Here is a 25,063-nt window from a genome sequence, read left to right on the forward strand (position 1 = left end):
GTGTGAGCCATCGTTGAACCATTTGTTCCCCTGTGAGGCAAGATCACTAGGCCATCAGGGTCTTCCCATGACCTTTAAACACCCCTCTGCAGCTTTTGAGGTTTGCTAGTGCCTTGCAGTCCATAGGTGAGGAGCACATAACACTGCTTCAGTGGCTGCCCCTTGATCTGTCACTATGCCGTGGCAGCACATCCCTCTAGCTTAGACGCCATAGGCTGCACTACCCAGAGCTCCCAGAGGGTACTGCCCAAGCAGTGAACCAGACCAATACACTCCCCCTGGGATGTCTGACCTGCATGCTACTCATTCTCACCCCCTGATCTGCTCCCTCCAGCTCCAGAGCCTGCTAGTTGAACACAGGTTATCTGGATGCAGTTAGGGCTTTATCTCTCTGTATCATGGGAGGGAGTCCAGCAATAACTGTTAATGTGTGAAGACATCAAGAGATTTTAAGTCACTGGTAACATATGTTGAGTGTGTACATGCTTAAGGAAATCAGTAGATGAAACAACGCATGATCATATTTACCTCTGTAAAAATTTCTTGAATACCCTCCTGTAGGCATAGCCTGCCCTTCGTACTCTGATGTTCTCCTTCAGTCCTAAATACTCCACCTGATGCTTCACCCTGAAACACAAAGCAAATATTACTATGATGACATCATTTCTGTTTTATAACAAAACCTATCCAGTTAATGCAATGAGCAGCTTTAGAAGATTTCAAGATATTCCAAAAATGTCAATTGTACAATTAATTTTAAATCAGTAGTTAAAATCACAAAGGAAAGAATATGTCGCTAACCATACTAACAATCACCTGGTTAATAGTAATGAATGTCTCGAGTCACTTGTCTGGCAACAATTCATGCTAATGTGAGCACTTTTATGCATAAAGAAATAAAAAACACAAATGACAATGTGGAAAAACACTAACAAATTAAGCTTAATTGAGGAAGTGGAAATATATCCAAGTATAATTTATGAATGAATATATTTCTTTGTAAGTTTAGCCATTAATTGTGGCCTTAAAAAAGGCAATACATGTTCACTTAGAGCTACTGAAGTTAACAAATATTGACATATTATGTCACCAAACTAGAGAACAAGAAAAAGAACAAACAGGATGGAGGGGAGTAGTTTTTGAAGTTATAGAAATTACCAGAAACTGACAAATTTCTCAGCAGATGGCTAGGAAAGCAATAATAAAAATATCACATGTCCTGAAATGGAAATAGAAGGATGATTCTGAAGACCGAGTCTAACCAGGCAGTCCAGTCATGGTCACTCCTGAAAAGTGGTGCTTGTGTCTGTGATGAATTGACAGGAACAAAAAATAAATAACACGTTGACCTTGGACAATCAAGAGGTTGGGACACCAAACTCAAATCAGGACAAAAAAAAAAAAAAACAGGTTGAATCTTGCTGTGAAAAGGCAGGACAGAACTGGTTTTGGAAGTATACAAACAGCTGAAAGTATAAAATGGCAAATGGAACTACAAAGGCTTTATTACACAGTAACGGAAGGGAAAGAATTAAGAATGTAAAATCCACTGACATAAGTTCGTCTCTTGTCTCGGCATACTAATATTGTTAGTTTTTGCTAAAGTTTGTATGGCCATCATTGTAACCAGAGCTTAACACTTATACTTATAAGTCAAACACAAAGGTACATGAAGTAACAGAGAGTGCAGCTGGATTCTAACTACTGTAAAATACTATGGATACTGTGAAGTTTCTCAAGGGAATTGTTTGAAAAAGCCTGATAACTGCTGAAATGTAAATGAAAAAATGTTGGATTACTTAGAATAACATCTGCAAGTATTTTTATTAACAGTATATATGAAACAGAGACAGTTAAGTGGCAAAACAAACTCTTTACCCTACTATCTGTCTCAGTTGTTGCCCCACAAGGTTCAATCCTTGGACCACTACTCTTTACCATCTTTGCCAACAAACTCCACACCGCTGCTCACTTTGTCACTATCGGTCAATGCGAAGATGACTTCTCGCTCATATTTGATGCACCCTGCCTTCCAAAACTACAAAAAATAACCCAGAAATCCTCTTAGAGATTGCATCCTACCTCTCCAACTATCAACATACCTAATCCAAATAAAACTAAATTAATGTTCTGCGGTGGTGGTGCTGCGGTAGTGTTGTCACCTCACAGTTAGACGTTGCCCATTCGATTCTCAGTTAGAGCGTCTTCTGTGTGGTGACATGCGTGAATGGGCGTTCCTTCATTGAAGGTTGTGCATTAGGCCCGGCAAGCCAGCACGTAAAAATCTACTGCCAATCATTAGCGGACCGGGGTTCCGCTGTGGCGACCCCTAACCGGGAAAAGACGAAAGACACAAACAAACCAATAACAAAACACCTGTCCATATTCCCCTATTTATTATCTACTCATCCAACAAAACCAAAATTGCACTTGTCCCTCATAGCAAACTACTTAGAGTCACCATTGACATCCACCTGAGATTTGACAAACACTTACGACTCGTCATTAAAAAGGCCCATATAAAACTAGGCTCATTCTACAGAATCAAGCCATACCAAACCATCACCACCACCAGACAATCAATTGCCAGGATCCATCTACTGTCTACCCTTCTGTATATGCCTCTCCCATTTTCACAAACCATAAAAACAGACTAAAATAAACTAGAGGACTGTTACAACAAAACTGCCAGATTCGCAACAAATTCCCCATATAGATCCCACTACTGCACTGATCTTCACAAACTCAAGTGGCTAGAACTACCCACTCTCCTTCAATTAACTATTGCCCACAACATCAACATCAAAAAGATGAATTCATGGGAAACAGAGCGGGTGGGCAACACAACTTCCAGTTTAATAATAATTTAAAATACAGAAGACGCATGTTAAAAACTTTCACCCAGAGGGCTTCTTCAGGCTTATAAAGGTCTATACTGAAAACAAATGTTTAAGTATCTTTTTTTAAAAAAAATCACACGACTACTAGAATTGGCAAATTAACTAATACAATTGTGTTTCTCATTCAACAATAGTTTTAAAGACACAAAACCATTGAGGCCTGATACAATATGGGCCTTTAAGTGCTAAATCCTGTTTTATTCTTTAACCTGTGTGTTAAGTACTAGATCTCCTCTTCTCATATCTTCAAACAACACTTCTAATATTATAAATTTAAAATTATGATGCATACCTTTTTCAATTTTATGTTTAAAGAGGGCAGTAGTTGGTATGCTCTGTTTATTTCTGAGATGTGGTTACATACACAATCTTTCAACCTCTGGTTAGTTTTACCTACATAATAGGAGTTACATTCATCCCAAATTGCCAGGTATACTAGATTTTTAGTGTTACAATTTCTATATGCTTTTAACTCAAACTCTTTACCATTTAATGGATGAAAAATGTTTTTTCTAGTATCAATATATGTACAAAACCTATAATTACCACATCTATATGTCCCCCTCTTTGTAGTGTGAGTTGTAAACCAAGTGCTGGGTTGTTCTTTATGGCAAAATATATATTTTTAATAGTAAAAAACACAAACCACCAGAATTCTCCAAGTTTCAGGCTCACTTAAAATAAACAAGCAAGCAATTTCAAGTACACAAGTGAACCCAAAAACAGCAGGCTGCTCCAGTTCTTCAAATCTCTTTATTCACAAAGGTATGAGCACTTTCGCAGATTGCACTGCTTCATCAGATACAAACAAGAATAAAAAAGACTGCATTAAATACTCTAATAAAAAAATCACATGGTGCATTTCACTTAACTCTAAAAGAGACACAGTCCTAACAATACATAGCATTAAACACACTAACTAAAAACATAAAACGAATAAAAACAATATGTCTAATATGAGTATAAACTCCTTTTAAAACAGTAGCTACACAAATACTCTATACCAAGTACTGCTGCTTCATCTGCGTAGGTGCCTACTCTTTAGTTTAGGCTTAATGGGCACCCTGTCATTCAACCCATGCCCATAGTCACTTTTGAGCCTGATTATCCATTTGGCTTCCAGCTGTTCAGTAGTATTTCTAATGTCACTACATCTGGAAATCTCAAACACTCTACCAATAGCTATAAATAAAAATGTGTGTCAAATCTGTCTCCAAGACATGTTTAGAAAGGACACTGTTTTGGCTCCCCTTACTAATATGATAAACATATTCTTTTATCTGTTCTCCCAAAATAAAATTTAGCACACACTGTGCAAGAAGCTAAATAAATTATGTGTTCTGAACTACAGGTTGCATATATATTTATATTCTTTATTTTGATCAGGAAGTGAAAACACGTTGGTAGTATTTATATACTTGCAAGCAGCACATTTGCCACAGGGAAATGTTCTCTTGCCTACTCTCTCAATTCTATAAGTTTTAGGGTAGCAAAGACGGTTCTTAAGGGATGTCATCTTTTTATATATAAACCTTGGTTTGGTATCTAAAATTCCCATAAGAACTTTACCTGCATACCTCACTTACACAGGCCGAGTATCAATATTTTAAATACATGCATATACTGTGGTACATTATACATACATTTTTTTTGCCTTTTTCTGAGATACCACATTGCTCTAAGAATTTCTATGACTTTAACAGCAACATTTTCTGGAAGCACACCTATGAAAATACAGAACAATGGCAGGGCACCTGCTGAAACTCTGAGGAATGTAACAGTCATCCTTGGAATAGTGGAAGTCTAGATGTGGGGTAATATATACTAAATACAGAAGCTTTCTAGTGTTGGAGGAGTGCTTCCCTACTGTGAGATACAGTAATCTTACAATTACTGTATACAATTTGAAGGGGTATGAAAGGTACAGCCACCACGTTGTGGCTCTTGGGGAGATGAAGCCCCCTAACAGTGCAGTTTGAAATTCAGTGTTATTCTAGTCAAATCACAATTTAATTTTTAGACATTGGGACCCAGAGTTTTGTACACTTATTATAAGGAAGCATAATAGCAACAATGAATCAATAGTGTTCAAGTATTTTGTTTTAATACTTTTTAATCCTTCGAAATGCCCAAGCACCTAGATGACTTTCTGAACCTCCAGTAATTAGAGGATTTGGTGGTTTAGGCTCTTGGGACAACATATTAGGAACTCCTTCTGTTAACAATTATCTTGACAGCATTTCTCTATGTTCTGGATCATGTTCTCTAATCTCCTTCTGGAAATGCCCCTTGGTGAATCTGTAAGGCTCTTCCTGGACACAACTCTAAATATTCCAGAGAATGCTAACAGTCTCTGTATTCAGCACTGCCATTATAAGACACAGATATTATTAAAAATTTCCCTCAGTATGAACAATAAATGACCCTAGTTACTCGTTCCATTTCACATGCATACCTTCTGGCTGACTTTAGCTGGACATTTGTTGTATTCTTACTCTGTCCTCTCTTTCTTGTTCACTGACCATAATAATATTTTTGTCTAGATTGTGTTTGTTTAGTCTCTCATGTCTTGACTCAAATTCTCAGTTATTGCTAAGTATATGTACAAATATATGGAGGAATTCTGTCACTTAATCTATGATCGAACTGAGCTGGCAATAAATGCATACATTATAGTGGAGTATTTCTATGTTCTGATAAAGCCACAGGCTCTGATTATCTCCACTCCATCCCTAGGACAACGTCCCGTATGTGTAATACAGGATTTCACTTGTACCCTCTTTATACTGTACTCCTAACAATGCACTATCCTCTCTCCCTACTACCATCCATCATTACTCCCAGTCAATAACCCACCATACATCCTCCACATTTCTCTGTCATCTCCTCTGGCCCAAATTTCATTCCAATCGTCCTCTACCTCCTTAAGAATCTTTTACTACCAAGATTAATGAATCACTTCCTTCATTGCAGAGATTTTCTTCTCTCACTTTATGTACTCATAAATGCTTAGCTCAGTACTGCTCTTTCTACTACAATGTCCAAAATACTACACCAATTCACTGCTAACATCTAAACAGCAAATACAATTCTTCCTCTTCCATACTACATCATTCATTCAAAGGCAAACATTCCAAATCATTATGGAATTGCACCTAAAAAAATCTATAATGTGTAGAACTTTCAAATAATCATTATTTTTGTATAAATAACTTCTAATGTGTTGACTTTTCAAATAGCTTATTATAAAGAACATGAAATAAGGATTATGTGTTTTGCCTATAAATATTCCATGCCTTCTGAATAATTGTTTGAATGCTTTAGTTGCATTTGTAATGACAATGTTCCTTAATCTCACTATGAAGCTTTTCTCCCCCTGGGCTTTCACTGAAAATGGGTTATCCACCAAATCAGACTTTCCTGGTATACAAAAGCAAATAAATTGTTGTTTGTCTTTTCGGCTTTTCCCGGTTAGGGGTCGCCACAGCGGAACTCCGGTCCGCTAATGATTGGCAGTCAATTTTTATGGTGCCGAATTGCCAGCCCAACACCCAACCTTCAGTGAAGGCACGCACATTCACACGTCTTTCGGAGGCCACTCGACCGCGGGGAGGACATGCAGACTCCACACAGAAGGCACTCCAGCCGAGAACCGAACAGGAGAACCTCTTGCTGTAAGGCAACAATGCTACCACTGTACCACCGTGGCTTATACAAAAGCAAATAAATAAATTAATTAAAACAGCAATACAACAACCATTTGAAAATTTCTGTGAGGTTTTTGATAGTATGTACAGTCCTAAAGACTTGCTCAACAGATTGTGGGTATTTAGTAGTAAAGGTCATATGTTGAATCTCCGCGTATTCTAAAAATCTCTAATTCCATTCCTGCAACTTCATATTACCACGTGCCAAACTCCACAACTTGCACTGACTACACGTATGTTTGTGGTATATATTAACTTCACAATGTCAGGAAATTCTAAGCAGCAATCAACAGATATCAAAAACATGAAGCATACTTTATTAATATTGTAACAAATACATTCCCACTTTACTCTGAACTTTCTGGAAGTGAATAAGAAGTTTTCTTTTCTTCTTCTGGATTACTATTGTGATAAGTATTACATACAGCACAAGTGTGATCTTTTTGTCCTATTGCACTGACATATCCAGCAATATAACACATCACAAGCAATTTCTTTACACTCCCCCAAATTTGACTTATGTAGTCTTGGAAAATTATTTTCCTTAATTAAACATTATTAATTCATCAGCTTTAAACATAAGTTCTTCTGTGAAGCTCACACTTGCACTTCTTTCCTCATGGCAGATTTATATTCAGAGCAACTCTCACAAGTGTGCGTCAAACAATCTGCATTTCTGGACAAGTCTCAGAACACTGCTGAAACTCTATTTCTTTTCATTCCAGCTGAACACCAAGCAAACCTTTCTGCTGCTCTGCTGTGTACGAGTCTGCATACCTGCCATAAACATCTCTTCCTGGTATATATATTTTACAACCAAGCCGCATTTCTTTACTTGCAAAAGCATTCTCTGCAGTCTTGGTAGCGCTTTGTGCAATAAGTTGTTAAATATACTCTGTGATAGCATATGGTTTATTTCTACCAATATTTCCCATAATTATAGCCATGGAACTTTCCACAGCAATATAATAAGCCAAATAGTTATTTTTCCATCTGAACATATATTTGTTGGATATTAATGTAGGCACTGAACCCATAAAAATAAACTACAGCAGATTCACTGCATCAATTATATTCCAGCTAGCATCTACTTGTGAAGACTGACTTCATCACTTCAAAACATTTCAGTGTGTGTGTGTGTGTATTATGAGGGGGATCTTGTCAATAACTGTTTACACATTTTAAATATTTCAACACCTTTTTCTTGCTCTGTATCCCTTTGCCATTTCAAATTTTGTTCCAATATTTTTTTCTGACACATTCAGAATAAATGCAAACGATTTTGATCATAACAAGAAGTCTCATAAGAGCTTATTTAACTTGTAGATTTATCATTTGTTTTTATGCTATGATGATCACTCTTTGCATTCAAGCTTTCAGATGTTAACACATGACCCTTATCTCACAGACATGCAGTTCTAATTTTACGCTTTTGTTCAGCCTGAATTTTATCCATCTTAGTCTTTTCAATAATTCAGTCTTCATCACACTTTGGTCTGACTCAACAATATGCCATAAACATAATAACATCAAGCCCCTCAATTATCTCTGCAATTAACAAAACATTAAACACAAATTTAAGAAATTTCCATATTCCCACAGATTAATTAGAAGCACAAAGCTTGAAACTTTTCTCATCAAGATTAGTGGTGTATCCAAATTTTTGACTATTACCGAGCCCCCCCCCCCCCAAAATATGTTGCTCTTGGTATAGCAGACCACTTTTTTAATTGGATGACGTGGATAAGGCTGTATCTTTATAGCTTTCTTAACATCTAGCAGATATGGAAAGTTTAAATGATATCTAGTTTAACAAGAATAAACATACTGTTTTCCAATTTAGAAGGCTCACTCTGTTTTATAATTGCAGTCATATATCCCACATAATTTAACAGCTTCAGGATTCTAGTCCTCAAAGCTACTGGAACTTTCTTTGGAGCATGCACTATTGGCAATACTGCAAAACTTTGATGAACCTCTGGCAGTCAGCCCGACACAGTAAATCCAGCCATCCATCCACAACCCCTTTTCCCATTTATACACATAGGGCCGGGTTGTCACATCAAAAGTGACAATCAACTAGAGTCATGGTTCACCCTGCTGGTTGGTTATCTCTGCAGTGGCTGTTTTTCCATACACACCCTCACAAGTGCACTTACACCTATGGCCCATTTATAGTATCCAATCCATCTACTACATGCCTTTGTAATGTGGGAGGAAACTGGAACACTCACAGGAAACACAGCAAATACATTTTCATAATCATTAACCAAGTAGCCTTCTGCACATTCTGACCAGATTTGTATTGGTACTAGGCATTCAGAATATATATTATTTTTGTCCTACAAGCATCTGAGAGGTCAAATAACTTAACATAGCTAGAGCGTTCATTCCAACTGTCTGAAACATAATCATGTGTTTATTGTTCTATTCACATGTAAGCATTCTCTGACGAAACACTTTTACATTGCAGGCAAATGATATATACTTTCACATGTCTGCTTTCTTTTAGATTCAGTACTTTGAACATTTGAACAGATGGGCAGCCACGGTGGTGCAGTGGTTAGCATTGCCGCCTCACAGCAAGAGGTTCTCCGTTTTGATTCTTGGCTGGGGTGCCTTCTGTGTGGAGTCTGCATGTCCTCCCTGTGGTTGTGTGGGTATCCTCCAGGTGCTCTGGTTTCCTCCCACATCCCAAAGACATGCTGTAGGTGGACTGGACACTCTAAATTGGCCCTAGGTGTGTGTGTGTGTGTGTGTGTGTGTGTGTGTGTGTGTGTGTGTGTGTGTGTGTGTGTGTGTGTGTGTGTCTTCTGTGGAAGGTTGGGTGCCGGGCTGGCAACTCAACACTGTTAAACTCTACTGCCAATCATGAGTGGACAGGTGATCCGCTGTGCTGACCCAGAATTGGGATAAGCCAAAAGGAGATGATACATTTGAACAGACTTTACTTTACTCTCTGATTTAGGATCAGGTCTAAACACCATACTTTGATTATTACATTTAATAATATCTTCTCAGATTTTCATATAATTCTCTGGCTACCTTTCTCTCTCATAACTATGTGCAAAAACCCAGTTTAAAGTATATATATATATATATATAAACAACACATTTTCATGAGTCTATTTATGAAACAAAAAATCCAGATCATCACCGCGGCTTAAAAGAACAGTTGTTTAATTTTGGACAAGCGCTTTCACATGGGACACTACGCTTTCTCAAGTCTTCAATGAAATGTAGTCACATACACACACTTTATATAGTCAAAACCACATTAAGTAATTTAAACTCAATTAATTAAAAGTTTTAACAATTCAATTACTTAAAATTCAATTATAAATTCATTTAAAAAGGGCGAGCTTCCAGCTCTGGTTTTATACATACATAATTGTTCAACCCTGGAAATACATGCGCTTGCAGCTTTAAAAATCCACTTCGGCTCTACCCGTTCCACTTGATTGTTTAAATTCCCTCCTCTCTTATCTTTCACTATTTGCAAAACCCTAAACCCAAATTCATGTGCAGGAAATTCCACAATATGTTTAGCTAACGCATTCAATGTATTTTTGTTTTTTATATCATATACATGTTGATATATCCTGTCTCTAAGATGTTTTTGTGTTTTTCCTACATAAAAACACTTGCATTGTTTGTACTCTGCCATATAAACTAAATTAGTTGTATTGCAAGTGGCATACAGCCTGGGCTGGAAAATAAAAGTTAAAACTGGGTGTTTAAAATCTTGCACTAAGTGTATATACTGACACATTCTGCAGCTTTTACAGGGATATGTTCCTAGTTTATTCAAAACCACAACCTTACTCTGTCGATCATTGCAAAGTAGCTGTTTCAAGTTACTTTTGTTTTTATATGCAAAGCCAGAAACTTTACCTATTATTTTCTCTGTCTATCAGTTGTCAGAAAATGCCAGTTATTCTTGATTATACTGCAAACTGGCATACCTTTAATTTCTTTATTTGGGGATGCATATTTGGCTTTGCATGCTTTTATTAACTTTTTTTTTTCTTTACATATTTTTCTTTACCTATTTGAGCAATATCAGTTTCTTTTTGAAACAAACAGTTTCTAACCCCCTGTCTATAATAAGTAATTGTATTCTTCCCTATCTGCATGTGTATCAATGTGTATTCTTAGCTCTTTAGCTTACTTAATTGTCCTTTGACAATACTAGGGAATACATGCATATACTTCACTGTAATCATCTATTAGATTTTTTTTTTCAGCAGTCCCAAAAAACTTAGTAGTCATTCTCATCATCTCTAGCATCTCTGCAGAGAGAGACTAGGAAGATGCATCATCCTCATGCTCTCATGTGAAATCTTTAAGAAGTCTGTTGTGGACTCCCCAAGTATTTAATAAAGTCCATTAGAAGAGGTAACCCTCCATCCCACAACATAAAAGTGTCATCAACAAAGCTCCTACACATTTTTATATGCATCTCATAGATACTATTGAATAAATGCTCTCATTCCCATGATTCTACTTATCACATAAATATTTCTGATCGCACATTTCTCAAGCCTTTACTGTTTAACTTTATTCTCATAATTCACTTTCATTCTTTTTAGCTTCTCTGTCTCAAGTTACTTTTCTCACTTCAAGTTCTTCTGTCAGGAAGTAATTTCATATCCTCTGTGGTCACCATTCAGTTTACTTAATATTTTCCAGGAGGGGGGTATAGAGGGTCCCCTCAGCCAACTGGAGCCACTCACTAAAGATTCCAGCACCAATGTTATTTCCATATATCACCCCTGAAATCTGCCAAATACAAGTACAAGACACTCACTGCAGGAACTGTCAAATATTAAGAGGAAAAGGATCATGATATTTTTTGTCAAAACCAGAAGTAAAATAAATTAAAAAAATCAAAATATCACTTCAGCTATTCAAAAGATACATTCCTCTCTGTGTTGTCATACTCCAGTTCAGTCTACAGTATACCTTCTGAGTATATTCATTATACTACCAACTTTTCCCTCTTCACAATTTTCACTGTCTTCCTACTAAACTTGAAATCTGTTACTGCTTTTCCCAGTTAGAAACATTATTTATTTTTTTGTAACAAAAGTTAATCCAGAAATTGTTGGACAGTTTGTAATCATGCATTCTGAGTGACTGCAATCTGTGTTAAACAGGCACTTTAAAACTCTCAACTGTACAAGTGGAATAATGTCTTGAGGCAAGTAATGGTAGGATTTACTCCTAACTGGTTGTTGTTTTTCTTTCGGCTTTTCCTGGTTAGGGGTCACCACAGCGGAACTCCGGTCCACTAATGATTGGCAGTTGATTTTTATGGTGCCGCGGTGCCAGCCCGATGCCCAACATTCAACGAAGGCATGCCCATTCACGCATGTCTTTTGAACACCACTCGACTGCGGGGAAGACATGCAGACTCCACACAGAAGGCACTCCAGCCGAGAATCGAACGGGAGAACCTCTTACTGTGAGGCAACAATGCTACCGTTGCACCACCACAGCTTCTAGGATTTACTTCTAACTGGTACTGGCATTTAATGTGCCCATGAGAACCAAATCAGGCCCGTAAGGAGTAAATCATGTTATAACCCACAATCTTTCAAGATCTTATTCATGCAGAAGTTCTGATACTGTCAACAATTTTTACCTTATCTGATCATTCCTGATATCACACACTAAATTTGCATTTTTAGCTCAATTCTTTTATTCAATAACAGTATCTCTAGAGTTTGTAGGACCATTTACTCTCATGAAAATCAAGAGAAATATGCTGAAATGAATCAGGTAACTCACTAAATTCACAGTTTTTAGCTTGATTCTTTAATTCAGTAACACCAAGTATACATTTTGTTGGACTGTATGCCCTCATGAAAAACAAATGGCAGATATATCTCTGGTTCATAGTAACTTTTTCTTATCATTGCAGTGCTTTCTCCTTCCACTCAAAACTCAGATGCTTTAAAACCCTTTAGGATTTCTTACCCTGTGAAAGGGAGAAATGTAGCATACTGCATCTTTCAGTCTTCTCAGAGTCAAGAATAAAGCTGAATTTCTGGATCCATGATTTCCAGTGCTTGGAAAAATGTATGTATTAGTTTCTTGACCATTTCCACAGTGACAGTCAAAACAGCTTATTGGTAATTACATCTGATACCATGTAGCATTTAATATTTGTAAACATAAATAAAAAAAGATTAAGGCACAGTATGGTATGCTAGAAAACATATTGCTTGCATAAAAGCAACTTTATTTCTTGGAAGTTGTGTTGAAAGTAACTTTTATGAAAGCAATGTGTTTTTGCTGTTATATAGGTATATTGCACATGGCTTCTTCTTGTATTTGAATGGTACAGAATGTTACGAGGTTTGCCAAGAGTTTATTTACAGACTGCACTATACTGTACATGAAACAAAGAAATACAATATGCATACAGGATTATGAAAAATGCTAATGGCACATTAGTTTTAAGACATGCACACTGCAACACAGACTGGTGGTTCTCACTCTATGATGTGTCAAGTGTTATAAAATGTTATAAAACTGAAGTGGCATAATGTAAATAACACTTGCCATAACTACAGCATCGCTGTAAACAGTATAGATAGTACCGTTTCTTTAAGACTGCTCTACATTTTTGTATTAGCTAAATAGACTTCCTAAAGAAACTGTATTTAATGAGCAATTTGGAAGGCCTCCAGCTTTCTTAGTCAGAGAACTTGTCCTTTCAATGCAGGAGGAGTTTGACCCTGGAACAATTGTGCTGGGAACTGTGATGAAGCAAGGGAGAAAACATTCCATAATAATCTAAAGAAGCCTGGACATCATCTACCAGAAACCCAGAAAGAAGGAAATTGGTAGAAAGTCTCTTTTGGACTGTGCTGGAAAGTACAGTTTTGTACCTACCATAAATGTAGATGTTCGAGTGCTCATACAGCTGCAGTCATTACAGATGGGTTATCCTGCGGGTCCTCGGTTGGCCGAATTCCAAAGTCTAGGTCTGGCGTTGGTTGTCGTTGCTTCTTCCCTGATGTCAGTGCGACAGGGGTATAAAAGAGGCAACCAACGCCATCTTCTTCAGTTTTTCTTGCTCCAGATGTCAGGTGCCCCCAGAAGGAAGGCAAGACATAAATTTATGTAATCATGCAATATAGAATAATCAAAAAAATTAGTTGCAAGCAAATACACCATAAAAGAATACCCCAAATAGGTTGTATGAGAAGGTGTTTGTCATAAGCCCTGTCCTAAGAGGGGACGGAGGGACGGTAACCTGGACTGCAGCTGTATAAGCACTCGAACATCTACATTTATGGTAGGTACAAAACTGTACTATGTTCATCGTGCATACAGCTGCAGTCATTACAGATGGGAAGAATCCCAAAGCTAAGTAGGGGTGGCAGGCACTAAGTGGAACTAGGAGAAGCAAGGATGCCCTGCAAGACTGCTGTGGCAAATCCCGCTCTAGATTTAGAGTATAGTGGAAGGTGATAGTGCTTGGAGAAAGTGTGCACTGAACTCCAAGTGGCTGCTTCCAAAATGTCCTTGGTAGGGACCCCCCTGAGGAAAGCTGCAGAGGTAGCTGTGGCCCTGGTGGAGTGGGATCTGATGCTTGTAGGCACAGTTTTTTCCTGAAATGAGTAACAAAAGCGTATGCAGTGGGCTATCCATTTTGAGATTGTCTGTTTGGAAATGGCCTTTCCTTGAGCACCTGTAGCATAGGACACAAAGAGTTTCTCGGATTTCCAGAATGGCTTTGTCCTGTCCAAATAATAACGAAGTTGTCTGTGAATGTCCAAGAAATCTAGTAGTCTTTCCCCTTTGTTTTGTGGATTAGGATAAAAGGTAGGTAAGTGGGTAGTCTGATTCAAAGCTACACTGGATACTACCTTTGGCATAAAGGTAGGGTTGGTTCATAAGGAAACTCTGTCCTGATGGAAAATGATGAAATGTTGCACAGCCATGAGGGCCTGTAGCTGCGAAACCCTGCGTGCTGAGGTGATAGCCAGAAGGAAGGCTGTTTTCCATGACAAGTATTGTAGTTCTGTTGAAGAAGCTGGCTCGAAGGGAGGAAGGGTCAGCTTTTCCAATACGAAGTTGAGGTCCCAAGCAGGGACTGGTGGTTTCCTTAGGGGTTTTATATTCTTTGCCCCTCTGAGGAACTGCCTTAAGAGAGGATGAGAGAATAAAGGAGGATCTGTGTTGTATTGTGCAGAAATGGCTGAAGCGTGGATTTTGATGGAGGAGAAGGAAAGTCCACTGTTTAACATCTCAGCTAGGTACTGTAAAATTTGAGGTAAATTTATTACCCAAGGATTCTGGCCCTTTTCTTGATTCCAGGCACAAAATCGTTTCCATTTGGCGGAGTAGGCTTTTCTAGTAGAAGGTCTTCTGGCCTCCAAGATGACATCCTGCACCTCCTTGGAGAGGAGGGTCTATTGGGAAATCAAGGAATTCTCCATGCAGCTAGATTTATGGTTTTGAGCTGGCTGTGAAGGGTCTTGTAGTTGTGCTGGGACAACAGAAGAGGGATTAGAGGTAGGATCCATGGTGGGGAATGTGTCAGGCTCTTCAGGAGCGGATACCAGTGTTGTCTTGGCCAGTCTGGAGCAATGAGAATCATTTTCGGCCTCTCTGCTCTGGCTTTTAATAGAACTTTGGGCAGCAGAGGAAGAGGCGGAAAGGCATAGACTGTCAATGTTGTCCAATTGAAAGAAAGTGCGTCCACTTTCCAGGCCTGTGGATGATACGTCATTGAACAAAATTTTTTCAACTGGTAATTTCTGTGGGTAGCAACGAGATCTATGTCTGGCTGTCCCCATGCCTGTTATCTTTGTGAAAACTTGTGGATGCAACTTCCATTTGTGTGGATCTGTCATATTTCTACTTAGGCTGTCTGCCAGTGTGTTCTCCTTCCCTGGCAGGAATTGTGCCTGTAATTGAATTTGCAATTCCAGTGCTGTGTTCCATAGGGTCATGGCTTGCCTGTACACAGGGGGTATGAATGAGTTCCCCCCTGTTTGTTTATGTACCACATTACTGTGGTATTGTCTGTCCTTATCAATAGCTGACCTGGATGCAGTAGGTCTTTGAAGGTCATAATAGCATTTTGCATGGCTAGCATTTCCTTTTGGTTGATGTGTAGGTGCTTCTCTTTTTGGGACCATTTTCCCTGAATGCACTGATCTGTCATGTGTGCTCCCCAGGCATAGTCTGAGGCATCTGTTGTGATGATTTGAGTTGCTTGAGGTACACAGAAAGGGAGACCTGTGTTTCTTTGGCATGCTTGAGCCCATCACAGAAATTCCTTTTGAAGGCATGGAATGAGTGGTATAATTGTTTCCAAGCTGTGGCTGTGTTGAGACCATAAGTTTTTTAGGTACCATTGAAGTTTCCTCATATGCAGCTTTGCACATGGGATTAGTAGGATGCAAGATGCCATGAATCCCAGAGCCTGCAGGACTTTCCTTGCAGTCAGCCTTGTGAAGGTTGCCATTTTGCTGAAGTATTGAAACAGTTGCCCTTGTTTGTCTGGCGTGAGGCAGGCCATCTGGGTGGTTGTATTCAAGCTGGCACCCAGGAAAATTATTTGTTGAGAGGGTATTAGTTTTGATTTCTTTTTGTTGACTGTGTATCCCAGAAAGTTCAACAGTTTTATTACAAACACCAGGTGTTTCAATAGTATGTCCTTGCTGTCCACTTGGATCAGGCAGTCGCCCAGATATGGGTAGATTTGTATTCCTTGTAGTCTGCAGAAGGCGATTACTGATGCTATGCATTTAGTAAACACTCTGGGCGCAGTAGATAAGCCAAAGGGCAATGCAGAGAATTGATAATGGGTTAAACCTGCAAGATATCTGAGGTATCTTCTGCAATCTTGTCTGATAGGGACATGCAGGTATGCCTCCTTGAGGTCCAGTGTTACCAGCCAAGACTCCTTGCCCAGCATGGGAAGAAGCTGCTGTAATGTGAGCATCTTGAATTTTGGTACCTGTAGATATGTGTTTAGGATGGATAGGTCTAAGATAGGTCTCCAATCTTTGTCTTTCCTTGGTACCAGGAATAGTCTGGAATAAAACCCTTGACCTTGTTCTTTTGCAGGTACCTCTTGAATCGCTTTCATGTCCATGAGAGCTGAAATTTGTTTTTGTGCCTCTGCCCTTTGATTTTGTGGCAGGTTTGGCATGCCTCTCATTTTTGGAAGGGTGTGAAAGTGGAACCTGTAGCCTCTGTCTATAATGTCCAGAATCCATTTGTCTTTTGTAACAATATGCCAATTTTTGAGAATAATGCCAGTTTTCCGCCCAAAGGTGCTACCATTAAAGCTTTGCTTGGCAGGTATAGGGGGAAGTCATTGTGTCTGTTTTCTAAATGACTGTGATCTATCTTCTCCACCTTTTGGGGTTGGTGCTTGCCACTGTCTGGCTCTGAAAGATCCTTGAGGTTGCCCTCTACCCCTTGGGCATCTGTATCTGCCCCTTTGAGGTCTGTCTGTGGCTGGAAAGGACCAATTTTTTGAAGGCCAGTTTCTGCTGAAACGTGGAGGTTGTACCTGCAGGAAATCTTTCACTGTTTGCATTGATTTTGCTTTTTCCTCCATTTTCTTTAGTACCTCCTCAGCTTTAACACCAAACAATACATCTTTTTGAAGAGGTGCATCTAATAATTTAGCTTTGACATGATCTGGTTAGGCTTGTTCTTTGAGCCAAGCATGCCTACGTATAACAGACCCCATAACAGCAGCTCTACATGAGGCCTCTAAAGCATCAAAACCACACTGCAAGGTATGTTTACCCACTTGCTCTGCACCATGCAACAAATCCTGCAACTTTTTTAAATCTGGTTGTTCTAGTTGTGTCATTTTGCTTTTCAACTGAGATAACAAAAACTGTTGATACTTTGGAACTGACAGTTTAATGCCCTCATGGTTAAAGTGGCCAAGGTATACACCTTTTCCCCCCACCTTTCTAAAGCTCTGGAATATCTCTCTGATGGTAATGGGTTTTTAGCAGTAGAGGCCTTAATTCCCTTGGGACCCTGTAAAATAGTTTCTGGGTCAGCAGTATGGCTTTTGTATAGGAAATGGTGTGAATCAGGAACCCGGTAATACCTGTCTGGTTTAACAGGAGCTGGAGGCAAAGAATCTGGATTAAGGCTGGCTTCTGTGTACACATCATCCAATATATCTAAAACAGGAGGGATAGCCAGGGGCCTATGCTGGGGAAGCAAAAGAAAATCCCTGAGTCTTTTCTTGGAATCTGAGTAATCTTGGCCTTCCCAGTGAAAGTGTTCCCTCAATGTATGTAGGGTTTCCCCAAAAGAGTAGTCCTCAGGGGGGGAGACCGAGGGAATAGACTCCTCTGCATCAGAGTCTTTGAAAGGAGAATAGGCACAATCCTGGTCTTCAGAATGTTCAGAGGTAATAGAGGCTTGATCTGAGGAAGGGTAGTCTTCCTCTAATCTGGGCCTTTTGTCAGAGGGGGGTTGAGAACCCCTGATAAGAGTAATCAAATCCTCAGCCATTTTGAGCATCTGTTTTTTAGGCATGGGGCCTTGAGAGGGGGTCTGAGGTCCCTGTTTTTTGGTTTTCATGGCTGCTTTAGATTTAGTGAAAGCTTTAATAGAGAAGGAGGAAGGCCTGAAGACACCTTGAGAAATGGCAGGCCTGTCTAAACTCTGAGTTTCCCCGCCAAGAGTGGCTACTCGGACTCCCTTCCTACTGCAGAAAGCCTGCGACCTCGGATAATGAAGACACCGGTAATGTAGTGTCATCGGTACTCAGGGGCTGCGTAGGTGCCATGCTGAGAACTGGAGAACTGGTAGTCGGCCTTAGCGTGGTGTCAGTAGTCGGTGCGGACCTCGTATGTCGGTCCTTATCTTTGCGTCTTTTACTCAAAACTGGAGTCAGAGTATCCGACGACATAATATAATAAAATTTTTTACCAAAATAGTGAAGGGCAAACTCTGCCCGGCGCTTAATAGTGCGCTTGTTGAATCTAGCACAAAAACGGCAGGCCGAGACGTCGTGGTCTGGGCCTAAGCAAGGTATACAGAAAGAGTGGAAATCCTTATGCGGTATTTGCTTCCCACATGAAATGCAATTATTAACTTTGTCTGACATCGGTCTGAGGCAAGAAAAGTTTCCCCAATGGGGTACTTAGCTTTCAAGAAGACTTCGGCTGAAATATTTTCGTAAATCTCAGGCGCTGGCTGACCGGCACTTGCGAACTGCTTCTGCTTCGGGCACCGCGCGGCAAGAAAGACTGAAGAAGATGGCGTCGGCTGCCTCTTTTATACCCCTGCAGCACTGATGTCAGGGAAGAAGCGACGACAATGGACGCCGGACCTAGACTTTGGAATTCGGCCGACCGAGGACCCGCCTGATGGAAGGATAACCCATCTGTAATGACTGCAGCTGTATGCACGATGAACATCTGGTATAAAGTACTTTTTTTTCTTTGTGGGACTTTGAGGAAAATGTTCTGTATAAGGTTTGATGTTATGTAGTCCAATCTCGCCTACATTCTTACCCGTGGGTTCGGAGCCGAATGTCGGCTCTGACTTGGCCAACTTTTTTAGCTCGAAGTCTTTCTATTGGCTGGGCTAAGATGGTATCCCATGCTGCACTGCTTTCTATTCCCAGATCTCGTTTGCCGCTCGTGTAGCTCGGACATGGTCTCACTCTTGGCTGTGGCTAAGTACCCTTTTTCTTCCTTATCAGAGAAATTTGTTGCAAACAAAAAGCTATTTTAGTAGCTATTGTGTGTTCTTGTCTTGTCTTGTGAAAAATTGTGTTTTGGATCATTTTTTCTTGGTATCCCTCTAGCTGTTTCCAGCCGGCTAGGCCCGTTTTCAGTTAGAGGACCTAGTTTGTCCCCTTGCTTTCCTTGTGTCAGTAAAGTTTACCGGGACAATAAACCATTTAAATTAGAGGTATTATTCCTTTCTCCTTTGTGTTTGTGTCTAAGGATTGTTTAACTTAGAGATCTTGTGGTTTTTGTTTGTTGTAGGTTTTTCCCGCCTTGTGATTGTTTGACCGTTGGACCTTTTATTAGTGTTGGATTGTCTTGGTGCATTATTATTGTTGATTAACTATGTCCAAAGATACTAAGGAGCACAAGCCCTTGGGCTTCAAGAAGTGCTCTAGGTGCAGTTATAAAATGTCCATTACTGATGGACACTTTGTCTGTGTATATTGTCTGGGAGCGATTCATCTCCAGGAGTCGTGCAGCTTCTGTCATGCCTTTAGTCCGAGAGTTCTTCAGGAAAGGAAGAATAAATTGATTTTGAAGGGACTTCTGAAACCCTGCTTTGAGGAGAGTCTGGAGAGTGCTTCCAGCTCTAAGGCTAAATCCTCTAAATAAAAAAAGAGATCTCTGGCTCCATCAGTCTCCTCAGAGCCACCGGAGAAAATAGCAAAGTCTGCTTTGACATCCTCGGCTCCATTGTCCTTGGGCCACAGGAAGTGTCAGTTGTTATGGTACCTTCTTCGGCTCCAATTTTCTTGGAACCTGTTTGGAGCTGATCACCTAGCATTAGGCCAGTATCCCCTCCTCGCAGGTCCCCTTTGGAGAGGAGGTCTCAATCTCCTTCTCTATCCTCTAAATCCTCCAGGACCTTATAAGATGTGGACATCGATAAAGTGGTGCAGGGACTCATTCAGTCACCAGTTCTGGCAAAATTGTTCTCGGCTCTGACCTAATCGGCTCCAGAGCCGGTCCCTCAACCTGCTTCAATACTTCCTCCTCTGAGCACACCTCAGCTTTCGGAGCCGGAGTGCACGGCTCTGTGTGATGTCCCTAGGTCAGTTCTGACAGCCCCTCCTGCCTTATCATTGCCGACATCAGCTCCGACCCCGTCGGCGCCATCCACGGGGTTCAGGACTCAGGATTCTTCGATCAGACCTGAGAGAGAGGCTTCAGGACACCTCTCGGCTCCTAGTCTCCCTCTCGGTGCTTTGGCACAGGGATGTTTGACTCCTGTCATGGCTTTGGAGGCTGGTCATTCTTCGGACTCAGGGAGACCAGCCTTCGAGGCCATGCAGAGAGCGCTGGCCAGGTCATCAGTGGCATCATGCGGGTCGGCCATTCTGTCCCCTACTACACTGGTGCAGGTCTCTGATTGCCATCTATCTCTAGACAGTGGAGCCCCAAGGCCTCAGGGTAACCCCATGAGTGGTCCCTGCATTTCTGAAGGCCCCTCAGAGTTTTTGCCTGAGGAGCCACCCAGAAAGAAGACGTGCAAGAGGAAGCACATAGATTCCCAGGATGAGTCTCTCACATCAGACACCGACCTCGAGGAATTGGAGGGGTCCCCCAAGTCATCCTCTGAGGATGTTTCTTTCTCTGACATCCTAGAGACTTTGAAACAAAGGGGTGACTGGCCACTCAAAGCCACCTCTGAGGAGGAGTAGGTCTTCCTGAAGGCCTTTGGTGCTCAGCCCTCCACCTCCTGGGTATCTCCACCCTTCGACGAGCTTCTGGATTTGGTTTGTCGAAGGGTGTGGGAAACCCCTGACTCTGTGGAAACAGTCCCCAGGAGACCCAATAAATTTTTGGCTGCTCCTCCTGATAAGGAATTTCTGTCCCAAGGAGTCCCTGTGGATGCCATGGTGGTGGCAGCTGCCACTCAGAAGGAATTAGCCAAGACTTCTTCCACCGTCCATCCCCCTAACAAGGAGTCTAGGACCATTGACCGGCACGGGAAGCGTACCTTTTATTCAGCAACCTTTACCTTACAGTCACTGAATTATTTATCACACTTTACATGGCTCCAGAGAGATCTCCTTAAGGAGCTTGGAGATACTCTCAGGGTAATGTTCCTGAGGTGGTGGCCCAGACAGTCAACGCTCAGATGTCTACCTCAATTCCATTGCAAACTCCTCCATGAGGCTAATCTTGTATGCAGCTAAAGGAGCGAGTAGGGCAGCAAGTTCAGGAGTTGCTCTTAGGGGGCAGGCCTGGATGCGCCTTTGTCATTTTGCTGAGGCCTTCAAGTCTTCATTCACTAACACCATTTTTGATGGTTCCTCTTTGTTCAGAACCAAGGTGAAAGACACTCTCACCAGGTGCGAGCAGGAGGGAAAAACTCTGTCTGCCTAGGAGTCCATTTTTCCTTCCCTCTAGGCCTTATCCCAAGACCCAGAGAGGTGGCAAAATGTGGTTCAAGAAATCACAGAGGTTTTTTCCCGGTGCACAAGGTGAGTCCCCCTCCAGAGGCAGGGGAGGGGGTGGTTATTCTGGGAGATGCTGCCCTAGGGGCAGAGGAGGCCCCTGCAATTCAGGAGACCGTGATTCCTTTCATGGTTCTCCCTACCGCCGCTCCTGATGGGAGGCCCGACTGTGCATTTCCGGAGCCAGTCGGGGGTTGAATCTCGTTATAACCAGAGGCCTGGTAAGACATTACCCAGGACCAATGGGTTCAATGAATAATGGGTTCTATGAATAATTTCCGGAGGATATGTCATTCCCTTTTCATCAAATCCCCCTCCAACCAAGAAAATCCTGGATGTTCCACCCAGTCAAAGGGATTACGCAGCTTCAGAAGTTTCAAAGCTGCTAGAAAAAGGAGCCATCCAACATGTCCCCTCAGACCAGATCAGGTTAGGGACTTACTCCAGATTCTTTTTGGTGCCGAAAAGGACAGGGGACCTGAGACCCATATTGGATCTCAGCCGATTGAACACCCACATGCAAAAGTCCAAGTTCCGAATGGTCACATTGCAGTCTATTCCCCCATTGTTGGGAAAAGAAGTGTGGATGTGCTCCATCGACCTCAAGAATGCTTACTACCACATAAAGATGGACAGGGCAGCCAGAAGTCACCTACGCTTCCGGCTGGGAGCCAGTCATTTTCATTTTCGAGCCCTGCCCTTTGGTCTCACCACAGCCCCCCAGGGTGTTTACCAAATGCATGGCAGTGGTGACTGTTTACTTGAGACGTCAAGGATTCCAAGTGTTTCCGTATCTGGACGACTGGCTCCTTACTGCCACCACCAGGCATCTACTACCTCAGACCACAGATGCCACCACCAGGCATCTACTACCTCAGACCACAGATGCTACTATCAACCTATGTCAATAGTTGGTCATCACATTGAACTGGGAAAAATCTGCCTTGTTGCCCTCACAGCATGTCACTTTTATAGGTGCCGAACTAGACACCATCCTCATGTGGGCGTTTCTACCACAGGAAAGAATCAGAGTCCTACAACAACTGCATGGCAGTGGTGACTGTTCACTTGAGACATCAAGGATTCCAAGTGTTTCCGTATCTGGACGACTGGCTCCTTACTGTCACCACCAGGCATCTACTACCTCAGACCACGGATGCTACTATCAACCTATGTCAACAGTTGGTCATCACATTGAACTGGGAAAAATCTGCCTTGTTGCCCTCACAGCATGTCACTTTTATAGGTGCCGAACTAGACACCATCCTCATGCGGGCGTTTCTACCACAGGAAAGAATTAGAGTCCTACAACAACAAGTTCATGCCTTGCTCCCTCTGAGAAGAGTGAAGGCAAGATGGATCCTCCAACTGTTGGGGACGATGGCCGCTACGATTATGTTAGTCCTTCTGGCAAGGTTACATATGAGGCTCCTTCAGTGGCTTCTCTTTGCCCAGTGGTCTCTTCAATGTCTTCCACTTTCTCATCCTATTCTACTCACAGACAGGTGCAAACAGGACCTCAGTTGGTGGCTTCGCACCGACAACCTGAATGCAGGAAAGCCCTTCGTTCCTGTGTCCCCAATTGCCATGGTGACCACGGATGCCTCCCAGATGGGATGGGGGGGCATTATCTAGGCAGAACAGTCCAAGGCACATGGCAAGAGCATGAGCTGCATCTGCATATCAATGTCCTGGAGATGAGAGCTGTGCTACTAGCGTTGCAAGCACTTCAGAGTTTTCTTCCTCTCGGGACTATTGCAATCCACTCAGACAATATGTCAGTGGTGTGGTATCTGAACAAGCAGGGAGGAACCATGTCTTACCCCCTTTACAGCGAGGCCATGTGAGTGTGGCAGTGGGCAGTGTCTTCCCAATGGTTTCTGGTGGCAAAGCACATTCCGGGGAAGTCCAATGTGATCACAGACAGGCTAAGCAGAGCTATTCTGATGCCTTACGAGTGGTCCCTGAACTGTCAAGTTGCGGAACAGATCTTCCACAGGTGGGGTCAGCCTTGCTGCGACCTTTTTACTAGCCCCCCTCAATGCCAAATGCAGCAACTACTTCACATTGATTCCCCCTCAGGGGGAGTCACCCAGGGACACTCTAGTCCACGATTGGCCCTCCGGTCTACTATATGCCTTCCCTCCGGTTCCCTTGCTGTCAAAGGTTATTCAGAAAGTGCAATCCTTGGGAAGCAGAATGATTCTGATTGCCCCACACTGGCCTCATCAAATTTGGTTCCCCTTTCTCCATCCCTATCTCATGGATGCTCCTTAGATTCTGGACCCACAACCAGACTTACTGACACACATGTCAGGGCAGCTCCATCCCTCTCTTCGGACCCTCCGGTTGACAGCCTGGCTACTCCACTTCCATCATTAGTTAGGCTTCATCATTTTTCGCCGGAGGTGGTTCATATTTTATCTTCCTCTCATAAGCCCTCGACCAGGAAGATTTTTTCAGCAAATGGAAGAGGTTTTCAATCTGGGCGCATACCAAAAAGATTGACCCTTACACAGCTCTAATTTCATCTGTACTGGAGTTCTTGTCTATGCTCTTTAACCAGGGTTCAGCTGCTGCAACTATTAAAGTCCAACTGGCGGCAATTTCTACCTTTCATGTTGCAGACGAGCCTAGCCTGATGGCAAATAGACTCTGTAAGGCTTTCCTGAAGGGCACTTTGTTACTTCGTCCTCTGGTATCGGAACCTGTTATGCCCTGGGACTTAAACTTTGTTCTCCACCCCCCCTTTGAGCCTGCAGCCACTTGCAATTTAAAATTCTTAACTTGGAAGACTGTCTTTTTAGTAGCCATCACGTCAGCCAGAAGCGTTTTGGAGCTTCAAGCTTTATCAATCAAACCCCCTTATTTGATTTTTCATAAGGACAGGGTTTCTCTCAGACCAAACCCCTCATTTCTTCCTAAAGCGGCATCAGTCAGGAACCTTAACCAATCTATTGAATTGCCAGTGTTCTTTCCCCAGTTCTCAAACAAGGCAGAATTCAAATTTCATCAATTGGACTTGCACAGACAATTACATTTTTATTTGCACAGAACAAAAGACCTCAGAAAATCTGATCAGTTGTTTGTTTCCTTTTCGGAAAACAGAATTGTGTCTCCTGTCTCCAAAGTCACATTGTCCAGGTGGATTTCCAGCTGTATTTCTTTCATTTATTCCTCGGGGGTAAAGATTTGCTGTTCCGGGTGAAGGCTCACTCTACTCGGTCTGTGTCTACATCTACAGCCTTTCAGGCCAGGTTGTCTATGGATGATATTTGTGCTGCGGCTAC

General features: G+C 41.6%; 1 protein-coding gene across 2 annotated transcripts in view; it reads right to left on the reverse strand.

Annotated features, from left to right (window-relative positions):
• MYO1E (myosin IE) overlaps nt 1-25,063 on the reverse strand; it is a 1,655,775-nt gene that overhangs the window by 389,611 nt on the left and 1,241,101 nt on the right. For both annotated transcript variants that reach the window (XM_044078573.1, XM_044078572.1), the window contains exon 18: nt 529-627. In XM_044078573.1, coding sequence (XP_043934508.1) covers nt 529-627 — 99 coding nt within the window. The remainder of the gene's footprint in view (nt 1-528; nt 628-25,063) is intronic.

This window comes from Protopterus annectens, chromosome 7.part1, assembly GCF_019279795.1.
Source record: "Protopterus annectens isolate FY-2018-M chromosome 7.part1, PAN1.0, whole genome shotgun sequence".
Classification (NCBI taxonomy): Eukaryota; Metazoa; Chordata; order Ceratodontiformes; family Protopteridae; genus Protopterus; species Protopterus annectens.